General features: G+C 54.5%; 1 protein-coding gene across 4 annotated transcripts in view; it reads right to left on the reverse strand.

The window, feature by feature from the left end:
• CCDC88C (coiled-coil domain containing 88C) overlaps positions 1-15,962 on the reverse strand; it is a 147,375-nt gene that overhangs the window by 38,009 nt on the left and 93,404 nt on the right. For all 4 annotated transcript variants that reach the window (XM_027522094.1, XM_027522093.1, XM_027522095.1 and 1 more), the window contains 7 exons: positions 15,560-15,706; positions 14,763-14,907; positions 11,019-11,203; positions 6,998-7,135; positions 4,202-5,293; positions 1,823-1,950; positions 289-430 (listed from right to left, as the gene is read on the reverse strand). In XM_027522094.1, the coding sequence (XP_027377895.1) occupies positions 289-430; positions 1,823-1,950; positions 4,202-5,293; positions 6,998-7,135; positions 11,019-11,203; positions 14,763-14,907; positions 15,560-15,706 (1,977 nt within the window). The remainder of the gene's footprint in view (positions 1-288; positions 431-1,822; positions 1,951-4,201; positions 5,294-6,997; positions 7,136-11,018; positions 11,204-14,762; positions 14,908-15,559; positions 15,707-15,962) is intronic.

The following is a 15,962-nucleotide window of genomic DNA, read 5'->3' on the forward strand; positions in this document are numbered from 1 at the left end:
CTTTTGCAGGGGGCACACACAACCTCCATCCTGCATGTTACCCCCTCCCTGTAGATGGGATTGAAGGGCAGCGCTGGGACCCAGCCCCGACTTCAGCTACATGACTGTGGCCAGTCTCCTCCCTCCCCTGAGCCTTGGGTGTCCTCTCCACAAAAACCTGCCCCAGGACACGGGCATCCAAGTCGCCCCTCTGCCACCCAGGTGAGGGTCTGGGAAAGGTGAGGCGGGCATCTCACAGCCACGACCCCTGGCCTGTCTCAGGGCGGGTTGGGGGGACGCTGCTCTTACCACCTGGATCTCGTTCTGCAGCTGGTGATTCAGGCTGGCTTTCTCTTCTACCTGCGCTTCTAAGAAAGCAATCTTTTCTTCTTTCATGGAGAGTGTTGTTTTTAAAGCTGATTCATTTATGCTCTCCAAAATCTTGTATTTCCTGAAAAAATAAAAATACACGGTAGTATTTATCTGTCTCTTCCTCCCACAAGCTCCCAGTCTCCCAGCTGCCCTCAAGGCCTTCCTGCATTAAGCTGGTTTCTTCATCTTGTTGAAGGATGTGGCCCAGAAAGACCGCAGGAGCCAAACACCGTCACCCAGAGCCCTTCCCTGGACTCCTGGTATAAACACATCTGGGACACTCGTAAATGAAACGTTATGGCTATAGTGTTCCAGGCGTCATCTTAGAGAAGTACTGTTATGCCCATTTTACAGATGGGGAAACTGAGTCTCAGAAAGGTTAACGAATCCATCCACAGTGCTAGGTAAGTGGTAAATCTCTGTGGACTTGTAGCCACACCAAAAGGACATCATGTTGGTTACAAGTCCAACAAAAGTCCAAGATGCTGGATTTCTTGGAAAAGCGAGATCATTCAGGAAAGCACTGCAGGCAAAGTAGCAACAGTTCAACTTTAAAAATCAAAGTGCTGGGCCCAGTGGTTAAGAATCCTCCTGCCAGTGCAAGGGACGCCAGTTCGATCCTTGGTTTGGGAAGATCTTCCATGCCGCGGGGGCAACTAAGCCGGTGGGCCACAACTACTGAGCCCACGAGCTGCAACCACTGAAGCCCGATGCCCTAGAGCCCGTGCTCCACAAGAGAAACCACCACAGCGAGGAGCCCGCGCACGGCAACTAGAGAGTCGCCCCTGTTCACTGCAGCTAGAGAAACCCCAGTAAAGACCCAGCATGGAGGGGTGGTGGGGAGAGAGCGAAAGAAAGAAAAAGAGGAGAGGAGAGAAAGAAAGAGAAAGAAAGAATGGCAGGCTGGTTTAAAAAAAAATCAAAGGGCTGGTGGAAGGACAAGGGAACAAATGGGTGGAACACAGAGGATCCTTAGGGCAGTGAAAACACTCTGTATGACCCCAGAGGGGTGCATACATGTCGCTATATATTTGTCAAAACCCACAGAACGTGCAACACCAAGAGTGACCCCAATGTCACCTGTGAACTCTGGCTGATGACCTGTCAGTGTTACCGCATGTACCATTCTGGTGGGGGGTGGGGTGTTGATGGTTGGAAAGGGTATGCATGTCAGGGGGCAGGGGTCCACAGGTAATCTCTGTACCTGCCCCTCAGTTTTGTTGTGAATTTAAAACTGGCCTGAAAGAGCCTAACTAGAAAAAAAATCAGGAAGCCTTTTCATTGGACAAAAGAAATCCCCTTCCACTCCCTGCTTGGAATCTCCAGGAAGGAGGCCTGGGATAGAAAGCCCCATGCGACAAGAGGCCCTTGGGTGTGGAGACTAAATGCAGCACTGGGGGGTGGGGCGTGGAGCCTGCGGGGTGTGGGGTGCATGGACTCCTGCAGCCACCCGGGGCGGGTAGGTCCTCACGGGTCGCCGTTGCTGTTGTCATCCTGCAGCAGCATCTCCTTGTGGAGGCCGACCTTCTCCAGCTCCTGGCTCAGTTTGTCCAGCTCACTGCTCAGCTTCTGGCTCTTCAGCTTCTCCTGCACCAGGTCCTGTGGGGACAGTGAGGATAAGCGTGGGCCAGGAGCCCAGCAGATGCGGCAAGAGAGACAGACACAGGCCCATCTCAGGGCAGAGCAACCGTCTTCTCGAGTCACGGCCAGCTCGGGAGTCTCGAGGGACAAGCAGGTGGTTCTATGTGGACAGTGGACCCCGGGGATGTCTTGAAGGGAAGGGGTGAACACACCTTCCCAGGCCCTGGGGTTCAGGACACGAGGCCATGCAGCAGTGTGTCTGGGAAGGACTGAACATGTTCCAAACACATCCAGAGACGCGTCTGAGATACCATTTATGGTGACCTTTGAGGAGCAGGTTTGAATTCTTCCAACACGACTGCCTTTTCTATGAAGTGATGTAATTAAAGGCCCATTGCAGGGAATTTAGAACATAAGAAAAAAATATAAAGGGGAGAAAGATTTTACTTTTAGACAGGTTTTGATTTACTTTTCGCAAGTGGATGTTGACCTCATCTAGGAGTTCACTTACTGTGGTCCACACCTCTGTAGCTTTCCAGGCAGCTACCAATTTCTGCCCGGTGACATAGCTACATGCCCTCACATGGACACCTACCACACCCCAAGGCCTGGAACCCCTAACACATTTGGTGATGTTTGCTGAACATTCCAGGGTCGCTCCCCAGGTGTGGCATGGAAGGGCCGGTACGTGACCTTACAGCTGCCTCACCTCTGCCGCGGGAACCACCCTAACCCCACGGGTTAGGCGTGGGGTTAGGATGGGGGAGCCATAATGTCAAAGCAGACTGGACTACTGAGCCCCAGCACAGAGGACAGGCTCCATGGAGAGTCACCTGGACTCACACGAGAAACCAGCCTTGGACAGGATGAGCCCCTGAGACTGTGGGGTTGATCGTTACTGCAGCAAAGCCTAACCAATGCTTATGAGGCAGGGGCTACTGCCTGAGTTGGTGTCTTGTATCTTCCCCACAGCATGGTGATCTGTTGCACTGACAGTCAGTAATATATACACATATGTATATATTTAACATGGAGACCTTTCTGTGTTCTCAAATTTCCTTTTCTTCCTTAGCACACAGCTAGAACATTTCTCAGCCTCCCCAGCAGTTAGGTGCAACTCTGTGACCCAATTCTGCATCAAGAGGTGTGGTCCTTCTTTTCCGCATCTACCTGCTGCAGGTAGGTCCACCGTGGGATGGCCGAGCCACAGGATGGAGGAAGCCAGGTGCCTGTGAACAGCCACAGTGAACTTCCACATGTGGGGAGACCCAGCTTCTGTGATGTGCCAGGGAGATGCTGAAGTCATTTACCAGAGCAGTGACTCACCCTAACACATGCAGGAAAGCCCAGATGACCACACAAAAAAATATCAGGGAGAAGTAAGGTGTTCACCAAGAAGACTTAAAAATTTGGACCCTTTCAAGTGTAATTGCACTTCGAGGTATATATCCTAAGGAAATAGGTATCTGTGAAGGTGTACTGTTAGGAGGCCCAGTGTTATTTAAAATAGTAGGAGGGACTTCCTTGTGGTCCAGTGCAGGGGGTGTGGCTTCCCTGGTTCCCGGCTCTGCCAGGTCAGGGAGCTGAGATCCACATGCCTCTCGGCCAAAATACCGGGACACAAACAGAAACAATACTGTAATGAACTCAATAAAGACTTAAAAAAAATAAAACAGTGGGAAAACTCAGAAATAATCTGATTGTCCAAAACACGTGCTAGTGTGTGTTAGTCGTGTCTGACTCTTTGCGACCCCATGGACTGCAGCCCTACCAGGCTCCTCAGTCCATGGAATTCTCCAGGCAAGAATACTGGAGTGGGTCGCCATTCCCTTCTCCAGGGGATCTTCCTGACCCAGGGATTGAACCAAGGTCTCCTGCATTGCAGGCAGATTCTTTACCGTGTGAGTGGCCAGGGAAGTAATCACAGTAAATCTACCTCACAGCCATTAGAAATTGTGGCTTGAAAGCTATTTAGTGTAATGAGAAAAGGTGAAGTTAAGTGAAAACCAGAGCAGGGCTAAGGTGTACAAAGCAGGGTACCAAGTGTGTGTATCCAGAAATGCACAAGGAAGAGGATGGAATAAAATACCCCAGGCACCGGCTGTCTCCGGGCAGTCAGATCCTAACAGGGTACGTCTACTTCCTCTTCATGCTTTCGGGCGTCATTCTGGTTCGAAGCAGGGGGCACGTGCCAGGGGCCTCCCGCCGTCCCACCTCAATCCCACAGCACACACGGTGTGGCCCGGCGGCCCCGCGGCCCCCGGCTCACCTCCCTCAGTGTGGTCAGCGTCCTCGTGTGCATGGTGACCTGCTTGGTGAGGTCCCTGTTGTCCTTCTCAAGCTCCTTGAGCTTGCCGGCCGCGTCCCGGCAGCGGGCCAGCTCCTTGTCCAGCGCGCGGCTCTCCCTCTCGGCGGCGGACAGCTTGGCGGAGCTGTCGTCCAGGACGGCATCCTTGAGCTCCACCTGCTGCCACAGCCGCCGGGCCTCTTTCTCCAGCAGCTTCTTGTCCTTCTCCAGCTGGGCCACCTCCTGCTCCAGCGCCTTCCGCTCCTGCTCAGCCCGTTCGAGCTGCCGGTGGGCCAGCCGGAGGGCCTCCAGGTCCCGCCGCAGGCCCTGGTTCTCGGCCTCCAGTTGCCCCAGCTCCCGCTCCAGGGCCTGTGCCTTTTGGCTGCCGCTGTCCAGGCTCTGCTGCAGCCGCAGGTTCTCGGCGCTCAGGCTCTGGTAGCTGAGCTCCAGGCGCTCCGACTTCTTGCCCAGCGCCTTGAGCAGCTCCACGCTCTTCCTCAGCTCCTGCTTCTCACGCTCCAGCTCCTGGTTCTCGCGCTCCATCTGGGCCACCTTGGCGCCCGTGAAGCGCATGGCCTCCACCATCCGGCGCAGCTCCAAGTTCTCCTCGTCCAGCTGCCGGTTGTCCTGCTCCAGGCCGGCCAGCTGCACCGACACGTTCTGCAGGGCGTCCAGGGACTTGCGCAGCTGCCGGTTCTCCAGCGCTAGCCCGTGGCTCTCGCGCTCCGCGGCCTCCGCCCGCTCGCCCGCCGCCTGCAGGGCGCTGGCCCTCTGCGCCAGCCTCCCCTTCTCCTCCTCCAGCCGCCCCTTCTCCTCCTCCAGCTGCCCCAGCTCCCGCTCCAGTGCCTCGGCTCGGCCTGCCTTCTCTTGCGCCTGCTCCAGCGCCCGCTGCAGCTGCTGCTGCTCCAGCTCCAGCCTGCTCAGTCGCCCGCTGGTCTCTGCCACCGTCCTGTGCAGGGCTTTGTTCTCCTGCTCCACGTCCTTGGCGCGGGCCTCGCTGCTGACCTGAGACCTCTCCCGCAGTGTCCACACTGCCTGGTTGAGATGGTCCTTTTCTTGCTCAAGGTCCTTGATCTGGGGGAAAACACGATGGGAGAGACATTGGCTGTTGCACAAACATATTGTGATCTGGGGCTGAAGTCTGGTTTAATCTGGTGACCAAAGCCCAGGCCCTAAAAGACCATTCCCCGCCGAAGTCCTAATGGTATTACTGTACAGCACAGAGAACTATATCCAATAACTTGTAATAACCTATAATGGAAAAAGCATATGCATATATGTGTACATATATTTTTTTATACACATACACCCACATATGGGCTTCCCTGGTGGCTCAGCGGTAAAGAATCCGCCTGTGATGCAGAAGATGCAAGAGACCTGGGTTTGATCCCTGGGTCGGGAAGATCCCCTGGAGGATGGCATAGCAACCCACTCCAGTGTTCTCGCCTAGAGAATCCCGTGGACAGAGGAGTCTGGCGGGGTATGGTTCACAGGGTTGCAAAGAGTCAGACATGACTAAAGCAACTGAGCAGAGACCCATGAACGCATGCACATACATATCTGAATCACTTTGCTGTATGCCAGAACTGAACTATAGTTCAATTGAAAAAACAAAAATCCCTAAAGTTCCTAGGGGCAAACATGGACACGAGGTAACGAGCGTGGAGACCCTTAGGAAGACACTTCAAGTTAAAATGCCTTCAGGGCGGCCAGGAAGATGTAGAAACAGAAACCCCTCTCTCCCTCTTACTGAAAACGATGGAAGTTGATTCCCTTGGTATGCTCGTCCTGGCCGCTCGCCTCTGTAGGCTCCCCTGAGGCCACTCCTCACCTGCAGACCCTGCACACTGTCTTCCCTCTGCCCTGGACGGCCCTCCCCTGGCCTTCAGCATCCTGACTCCTCTCCATCCTCCAGGGCTCCGCATGTGAGCGGCAGCCCCTCAGGGACAGCCTTGCACCCCGACTCCTCAGCGCCTGTACCCAGCAGGATTCTCTCCGTTTACTCCCTCAAGAGCACACGTCTGGGATCGCCTTGCTTGTCATCTTTTGCCCTCCACGTAAGCCACATCCTGCCAGGGACCCTGCCTGTCTTTTCTCCAAACATGGCACTATCCCATCCCCTCTTTTTTTGCTCCAGCTCAGCGCCTGAAAAACTCAAATACTTGAAACCTCGGCCTCCCCTCACAGGTAGGGGGTAGTCGCGTGTTGAGTGTGACCAATGAATGTGACAGAAGGTCCCAGAGCGGAGGGGGGCAGTGGGGAGTGGCTCTCTGCTCCTCGCCCTCCCGTTCTTTCTCTCATTCCTCGAGGGCATGCGGCAGTCCCAGCTAAGGCCGGCAGAGGAGGAGGAAGAGCCTGGCCCCTGCCCGGCATCACAGAGCCGCCACACCAGCCCTGGACTGCCTCCCACCTCAGGCGTGAGGCAAATAAACCTCAGGGGCTCAGCAAGGCGCGACAGATGTTGGGAGCCAGATTGTTCTCGGTCACGCGGGGCTGTCCTGTGTGACGCTGGACATCTAGCTCCACCCACCACACGCCAAGAGCATCTCCTCTCTCCTGTCATGACACCCGTCTCAGGCGCTGCCAGTGTCCCCGCCGGGTGGGGGGCACACCCACCCCCACCACTGAACAAGAGTGGCTGGTTTGAGCTGCAGCTAGGCCAGATGCCTGGTCACCGGTGTTTCCCCTACAGACTCCCGGGAAATGGCTAAATCCTGGACTACTCTCCCTCCTGCAGGCAGGAGTTCCGGGACAGGCATCCATTCCCAGAGGACCTACCTGCCGGGCTTTGTCAGCCTTCAGGGTCTCCATGTCGCTCTGCAGCTGTTCCTTCTCTTTGATGAGCTCCTCGCTCAGGGTCTCCAAATCCTGGTTACTCTGCTTCTCTCTCTCCAGCTGGGTCTTTAACTTCTCAATCTGCGGAGCCAGAAGACCCAGACGGGCAGCAGTGAGCCTCACAAAGTGATCTATATTTTAAAATCAACTCAAAACCCATCAGCCCCACCCAACATTTGAACGGGCCTTTTTCTCAAGGGAAAGTGGCCCGGCCTTGCTCTGAAGGGACCTCCGCACACCCTCGACCCTCAGCTCCCAGCCCGCGGCTTGCATTTCTAGCTCGTGGAAGTGGAAGGCCATGGGCACCATTGGTCAGCTTCTTTCAGCCGACCTCTCTCTCCTCATTCTCAATGCCATGGGCCCAAGTGCCCCCAGGGTTCCTTGCTCTCATCTCAGGCCTTATCCACTGTCCCGAGGGTCAGACCACATGTCTGGGACCACCACGACTGGATGCCCCACAGACGCCACTTGGTAACACTCCGGTTCACCCAGATGCTCAGAGAGGTCTGCGGACAAGCCCTTGCTTCCTCTTTCACCCTCCAGTAATTCTGTCTCCAAGCCCTGCCTTCTCTACCCAAGCTTCTCTATTGCCGCTGCCTGCCTGGGGCTGGGCCACCTTCCCCTGGCCTGGAAAACCACCCCATCACCTCCTTGACACCAAGCTCTTCTGCTGAGATCCACCAGCCCGACCTTCCTAAAACAGGAACTACTATTTCATGGTGCCTAACACCTGGATAAGGTGGTGGACGAAGATTCTGACTCAGTGGGTCCAGGGCAGCACCTGAGACTGGGCTCCCAGGAGAAGCCCCTGCTGCTGCCTGCACTGGGAGGGCGTCCAGGCTGCTGGTCCCCTTCCCACCAAACCCCTCGGCAAGGGGGCACTGGAGCTCGGCAAGAGGCATGACTCTGGTGCCACGGGGACAGGGTTCAGATTCCGGTCCCTCCCTACTAACGGTGTGACCACGAGCAAGTCTCCATAGCTGATGCAGGAGCAGCAGTGAGCATCCTCGTGAGCGTCACTGTGCTGTGCTTGGCACGTGCTGGCAGGCGGCAGGTGCAGCAGTGCTCGCTGCCCCTTCCTGCGAGAGCGCGGCCTCACCACCTACAGATCTTCTGTCTGCATTTTGACATGGTCCTAAAGGATCCTGGAGAAGGAAGTGGCAACCCACTCCAGGATTCAGGTCTGCGAAATCCCATGGACAGAGGAGCCTGGTGGGCTACAGTCCAAGGGGTCGCACACAGTCGGACGTGACTGAGCGACTAAACAATAAGGGATCCTGATGTGCTGGTTTGGGACAGCTCTTCTAAAAAGATGGATCGCAAAGACCAGATGGGTCTCAATGCTTTGAAAGATCTTGGACTCCAGCCCATCAATCAACCTCTGGGGTAAGACCCTGAGATGTCCAGTGACCTTTGTGAGCAGCAGGCCTGGAGTTGCTGCAGTTCAGCCTGTCTGAGCTGGGGCCTTGCACGGAGAGGTGTCCAAAGCTCTTGGAAGGATCGCTGCCCGTGGGCAGGCTCTGTCTACTTGTCGTACTTTTCCTTTCTGGCTCATGGGTCTGGGAGCTCTCAAACCTCCACGGGAGGAAGCAGCGGGCATGCTCCTTCCCCCACCAGTGGGCAGACTTGGGCCAAGCAGGACCCATACTCAGGTCATCACATCACCTCGTCAGCACTTCAGCCCCGCACCCCAAGCCGGGCACCTCAGGACGGGGGAGCCTGGCCCAGCTGGGGCCAACAGGAAAATGAACTGTGATGTGGTGTGCGTCTGAGTCATCCTCAAAAGAGGAGTGCAGGGCGGGGGTCGAACTGGGGGAGTGTATTCCAGCCCTGCTGTGTCCTCACTGCGAGGCTCAGGCAAGTCACTGAGCTCCTCTGGGCCCGTGACCTCCTGGGTGGGGAATGAGAGAGCCAGGCTGGCCCCCATGGGGCCTGGGGCTTCACCAATTGACTGAGGAGTGCCAGCTGGTGCCCAGACACACCGCATGGGAAGATCGGGACAGTGGGATGGCTGAGGCCCGGGAAAGGAAATTCCGACAAACTGAGCCGGATGAAGGCCCAAGGGGCCTGGGGGTGAGTCCTCCCACCGGGGCTGTGGTGTCTGCCCATCCATCATCAGAGAGCACCTGTCGGTGCCGGACTTGGGGTGTGTGTGGAGGGAGGAGGAGAACGTGAAGCCACACCTGCTGGGCCGGGACAGGGTCATTCAGACGGAGGGCAGGCTAAGTAAGACAGCAAGAGGTACTCTGGAGGGCAGAAGGCCGCCTCCCAGGGCTCCCAGCACCGGATACAGGACAGGTCTGGGAACCGTGGCACCTCCCTCCTGCCAGGGACTCTGTGCCAAGCCCTGTCTCTTAAGGACTGTGGCAGGAGAGGGCTGGTGTCCCACCAGGGAACCGAACCCAGAGGAACCGGGAGGGTGGGACCCGAGAGATGGGGGCTGAGCAGTACGGCCAGGGGGGTATATTCACTGCCCCTCCTCTGTGCAGGGGTGCGGGGCCGGGGTGGACCACGAGGGCTGGGAAAAACGTGAGTGCTCACCTCGGAGGCCTGCTGGGAGCTGGGCCAGAGCTATTACATCGTGGGCTTTGTGCAGCAGACCCGTGAGGACCTGCGGAGCCGATGGTTCTCATCTTTCTAAAGGTGGATTCTTTTCCTCTTGGCTGAGATCGAAATGCCACTTATAAAGACATCTCCTGTGCTAGGCCCATGTGAATCTAAAAAACCTAGCTGCCTTCCCCACGCTGTTCTGGGTTGAGACATGGCATGAGATGGGATGGGGTAGGGGTTATCTATTGTCCTATGAAGCCAGGACAAGATATTTGTTGGCAGAAATGCTGCAAGGCACACAAGGCTTCAAAGGGACAAGAAGAGTGAGTGATCAAGCCTGGGAGGTCCCATGAGGGGGCTCCAGAGACCCAGTCACAGGAGGAGGAGGGGCTGTCCCAAACCCATCTCAGAGATAAGGAACCAGCAGAGTCAGGACCAGCGGTGCCCAGGTCTCTGCCTGTGGCTGGTGGCCCTCCCACTGCCCATGCAGCCTCAGTAAATGATGCTGGCAGGACTCATGGGCAGGTGGGACGGCTCAAAGCACCAAGCCTGTATGGTGGCCAGCAAGCAAGCGTGCTCAAGCTCTCACCCTCAGCTGGACGTTGACAGCTACTGTGCTCAGAGCCTTCAAATGTGATTGTGCCACGGCAGCGTGATGTACTGATGCCCTCTGACCTGGAGTGGCCAAAGCCACGGAAGCCATCCCTAGCCTCTCAAGGACCCTTCCTGTGCCTGAGACTGACTCCCCAGTGCAAATGGGGGTCCCTGTAACCACAGAACGAAGACTGGTCTGTAAGCCCCTGTCTGCCCTCCCAGATGTCTGGGTTTTACTGTGCTCCTGGGAAGACCCAACAGCTGTCCCGAAAGGCAAATGCAGTTTGGCCCTCTCTACTTCTCCATCCCATAAACCCAGAGGGAGAGGTGGGTACTGGTCCTGTTCACCACCAGCAGTGCCCAAAAATGTCCACCAACAGTCCCTACCCCCCATACATGTATGTGTGCATGGCTTACATCATTGCTTCCTCTCCCCTATGCCCCCTAATAGTCCACTGGTTTCTTCTCACTGAACACTTATTACATACCAGACCCCTCACATACACAAACCCATCGAGTCCTTGCAACATCTGTTAGACGGGAAGCCCACGAACCCCATTTCAGAGATGAAGACAAGGAGGCACACAGAGGTCACACCTTCAGGGTCGTGCAGGCACAGGACCCGCTGTCTGCTGACTGCTCTCTACGACTGCTCGTTCCTCTGTTATAGTTAACTGCGGCTGCACTGGCTTCTGCTCTCCTCTCAGCTGCGCATCCTCACTTATACCTGTCCCCTTACCAGCCTCCAGACGGCAGACCGGGCTGGGGGAGGGGTATCCACCTGCCCGACACTCCCCCCACCCCACCCCCGCAGGGTTACCTTCTTGATGAGCTGCTGGTTCTCCTTCTGCAGCTCCCCGCACTTGAGGGTGCTCTCCTCCAGTGCCAGGGACGCGTCGCGCAGCCCCTGGATGGTGCTCTGGAGGCTCTGGTTCTCCTTCTCCAGCTTCAGGATGCGGCTGGAGGCGCACTCATTCAGCTCGAACACAAACGACTTCCTGGAGGCTGAAGCACAAAGCCGAGTCAGCCCCAGGCTCCAGCTGCGAGCCAGGCGCATCAGGCACCCCATGCCGTGGTTTGAGGGGCTGGGAAGGGGGTCCCAGGGGCCGGCTGGGGGGTCTCCTCCATTTCACAGGGTACTGTCACAGTCAGTGCCTAAAAGTCCCTCAGACAGCGACAGTCCTCTGCTAGCTCAGCTGGGCCCAGAGCTTCAGAGGAAAGCAGGTTGCAGCGAAGACGCCAATGCAAAAGTTAAAGATCATGTCAACTGCTGGGAACCATTTTTTATCAAGTGGCTCACATGACCATACAACTCAAGGATCTTAGAGACTAGCAGAGATGGAAAATAGACAATATTTTCTGTTCCAGCTCTGAAAGCAACGGGAGTATGGGTGGCTCAGCAGGAGGGGCACAATAATCGACTAGTTATGTCTGCCACAGGTGGCAGAAGGCTCCGTGGGTACATATGCCCAATACTTGCCATCCCTGGATAAGGTCCCCTGAATGGAGATTTCATTTTGTAATTTCATGATTACATTGGGGGGGAAAAAATGAGAGAGTTTATGTAAATTGCTTTAAAAATTCTAAGTGTAAGAAGGAAATCTAAAAAAGGGGGGATATATGTATACGTATAGCTGGTTTACTGTATTGCACAGCAGAAACTGTCACAACACTAGAAAGCAACTACATGCCAATAAAAATTTTAAAAAATCTCACCCTTTATAAGTATAAAAAAGAAAATTAATGCAAATATTATTAATTTTACTTTCTACTTTTCTAGTATAAGTTTCCTTCCACAAACTGATATACCCATAGTACCAATTTTCTACATATGATTCAGTTGCTTCCTAATCTCTATTTGATTTTTTTCTTTGATCGAGGAGTTTCTTAAGGGTATATTAATTCATTTCCAAATATTTGGTTGTTTTCTTAAAAAAAAAAAACAAACCTAAATGTGATGAAAATATAAGCTAAAGCTAGAAAGAGGAAGATTATTTATTCCAGCGGTCCCCAACCTTTCTGGCACCGGGGACTGGTTTCATGGAAGACAATTTGTCCACAGACTAGGGTGGGGGAGGGGACGTGGACCAGTACCAGTCTGTGACCCGGGGGCTGGGGACCCCTGAGCTGTTTCCTTTCAAAAAGCTCAAATGCATATGGAGAAGGGGGGCAGTGGGCACAAACCCGAGAGTCAGGAACGGGAGTTCTTAGCTCCTTCCTGCCACCAGCGGGTGCATGACTTTAGGTAAGTCACGGGATTTTAGGTGAGTCTTGGGACTTTTCCAGGAGGAGAAAGGAACGCGAATGAAAGCCCTCGAAAGAAAGGGCTGGGGTTGTACTGTCCTCACTTGTCTCAACAGTGTTACATACTGAGCTCTGGGAGCCTGATCTGAAAACAGGGCTGCACCCTTACCTGCCTCTTACTCATCACCTCCAGGGGCGAGGATACAGGCAGGACGATGGCATCCAGAGTGAGCACATCGAACCGGACACAGACGTGTATGTTCAGATCCTTTGGGCGGATATCCTAAGGTCTAAAAGGCATCCGCCACCCTCTCTGAGTTCTCATCTCCCACCAAGAACAGCAGTTCAGAACCCACCAGCCTGAATGTCCTCAAGACCCCAAGCAACAACAGGCAGCACGGCAGGGGAGGTGGACAAAGGTCCGCAGCCCAGGTCCAGCGCTGACACACACCAGCACATGTGCTCACCACACACGAAACTATGCCACAGACAAAACAAACCTCAGCTGAAACCCCATTAATTCAGAGCCTGTGATTGTTTGGATGGTACCATGGCATTTGTGAAAAATGGACATTTTTCTATTGGGGTAAAACATTATAACATAAAATCCACCATTTTAAAGCTCTGTGGCATTAGATGCACCCCCAGCGATGTGCAACCACCTTTACTATCCCCCTCCACACCTTTTCATCATCCCAGACTGAAACGCTGTACCCATGGGGAGTAATTCCTAAGGGTCCACAGGTTTAACAACACAGCTGACCACAAGCCTCCTCTCCTCTTCCATAAAAGCCAGTGCTTCAGAGACGATCACGATGACACAAGAGTTCATTACTGAGTGCTACGCTCATTAGCACCCAAGCAATCAGAGTGATGGGATCTATTTTAGTGAGACTGTGGCTGTAAGAACAGCATCCTTTAGTGTGCCGTGGGCCAGGCATAGCATCGAGCTTCACCGCTCCTGTGAGGCAGCTTCGTTATCCCCACTTTGCAAATAAGGAAATTGAGTCTAAAAGAGGTCACCCAGCTAACAAGCGGAGGAGCCAGGACTTTAAGCCAGGTCTTTCTTGACTCAAGAAGCCACCACGCCACACATGAAAAAGTATATTCAGGCTCTACTTGCATTATGCCCTCATTCAACCTAATGTTCAATAGCTCCTAGCTAAGCACTAGGAGTTGGGAACATCGAGAATAAATCATGCTCACTGATCTGAAAGGGCTCATACACTATACTGAGTAGTCTGAAGGAGCAAGACTTTCCAACCCCCATAGGCCACCCTGGTCTCTTACAGAAATACTCGTAAGTCTAGGACTGTCCCTGGCAGCCTGCACCACCTCTCTGCTCCACCAGGGGGCAGTGGTCCTCTCCAATGGACCTACTCTCCTCTCAGGGCTAGGAATCAGTGATCCCACCCTCAGCCCCCAGCACAGGGTACAGGCCCCAAAGCACAGACAAAGCTCACTCCCCTCACAGGCTGGTAGTTTAACAAACTGATGTTTGGTTTGGAACTGATGGGACACCCCTCGAAGAGAAGATGTTTTCCAGCTACGTTCAACAAACTTTCTACTGTTTGGGGGGATGCTTATGGGAATTGAAAAAGGTGACTCCCAGCCCAGCTGAAAGCCCTACCTTGCTCTGCACAGCTCTAAGTAAACAATAACTCGCTCCATCACAGGCACGTGTGCTATTTCTGAACACAGGAACTGGCTTATTGTTTGCTGGGCACCGAAGCTTCCTGCCGCAGTGCTGACTGCTGCCCCACCCACCTTTCCCTGGCCGAGACGCCCCGTCTGTCTCGAACAGGGACAGCGGTGCAAGCCAGAAGAGGCCTGGGTCCTGGAGAAGCAGCCACTTAGCAGCCCCCGCCCGGGGAGACAGAGAACAGACTGCATCCGTCTTGCCCAATTATGCAAATAAATGAGAAAATAATGCCCAGGATACACTCATAGCGGGGATGAGTGACCACTGGGGATGTCTCCTGCCATCCAGGGCTTTCAACCGTCCACAGATAGGCCTCTGATGCCCTCCGGGCGTCAGCGCGCGGTAATCTGCAAGCTCCTGGGACTGTCCATATGGGAACTGGGAAAGCTGGCAACACTTAATTTGTGTTTCATGTCCTGACATCAAGGCTGCTAGACCCCTCCTGCTCTCCTTGGGGAGAAGGGTAATGAAACAGTTCCAAATGGCACTTGAAGGAAATCCTATTTACTCGGGGTGAATGGATGGCCTGACACGGAAGATTTAGAGCCCAGGGCTCGGCTCCCTGGATGAGGAAGCAGCCGCGGGCTGGGCAGCTCCTGGGCACCGGGCGCCCCCTACCGTCCGACAGGTCTGCGTTCTTGGACAGCTGCTCCAGCTCCCAGCCGAGGTGGGCGGACTCGTTCATGCTCTGCTTCTGAGCAATCTCCAGGACCATGTTCTCCTCCAGCAGCTCCTCTATTCGTTTCTTATCTGTGTCCCGATCCTAGTGCGGGAAGAAAGACGGAGTGAGAATGTGGCTGGGGGACCCCTCTGGACAGGCCCTGGTCTTGGTGTATCCACCCCCACCCCATTCCTGAAGGATGGAAGACCTTCTAGGCACCTGCTCGCTTCCCCAAAGAGAAATGAGTCTAGCCCAGGGCCCAGCTGGGAGTTACGGCCACTGAAAGACACATTGACTGGAAACGGAGGGTGATGAGAGCGCCCAGGTCTCTAACTGAATGCTGTCTGAACAAAGGGACTTATAGCCCAGGGCTTTAGAGCAAGTACCCTGGTGACAGGCGGCTTCGTGGCTCTAGGGTACCTAACATGCCTCGAGAAACCTGGAAAGGAACTCAGGGATCTCAGCTCAGACCTCACCATAAAAGCCAGCAGAGACTCTTCTTGCAAAAGACACACACATGAGCTCATCCATACATGAGAGGTCCGGCACGGTGGTCTCGTCCTGTCCGTCTGTGGGCGCCCAGCGGGGCCCACCCTGGCCGCCAAACTGAGTGAGCTACTCTCCGCAGTCAGCGCATTACCATTTTGGCAGCGGCACCAAAACCAGTGTTGGAAAAAATCAGAGAAGGGCATGGCACAACCCGAAACCACCCCAATCTGTTTAGACAGGTCTGTGTGGCAGCAGCCTGCAGTACCAATTCCAGGTCGTGAAGCTTCGATTTCAGCTGCAGGTTCTCTTTCTCCAGCTCGTGAACTTTATCGCCCCGGGCCCGAGCAGCCGTCAGCTGTTCCTCCAGCATAGCCTTGGTTTCAATTAAAATGATATTATCTTCTCTTAGCTCCTGAGCAGCAAAAACATACATGAGAACCATCAGATAAAGGCACCTGCTTCGTGATGACAGCTCGTCCAGGTCTCTGGACCAAAACAAATAATCCAGGGGAAAGGTTGCTGCCTTGAGAGAGTTCTGTCCCCACTTTTGGGCACCGCCACCTTTTTCATTAGGTCAGGCCACATGGACTTTCACGACTGAAAGAAAATATCCATGAATTATCTGACATGTGCACACACTGTTGCTGCTGGTTGGTAACTAAGTTGTG

Source organism: Bos indicus x Bos taurus, chromosome 21 (genome assembly GCF_003369695.1).
Source record: "Bos indicus x Bos taurus breed Angus x Brahman F1 hybrid chromosome 21, Bos_hybrid_MaternalHap_v2.0, whole genome shotgun sequence".
Classification (NCBI taxonomy): Eukaryota; Metazoa; Chordata; class Mammalia; order Artiodactyla; family Bovidae; genus Bos; species Bos indicus x Bos taurus.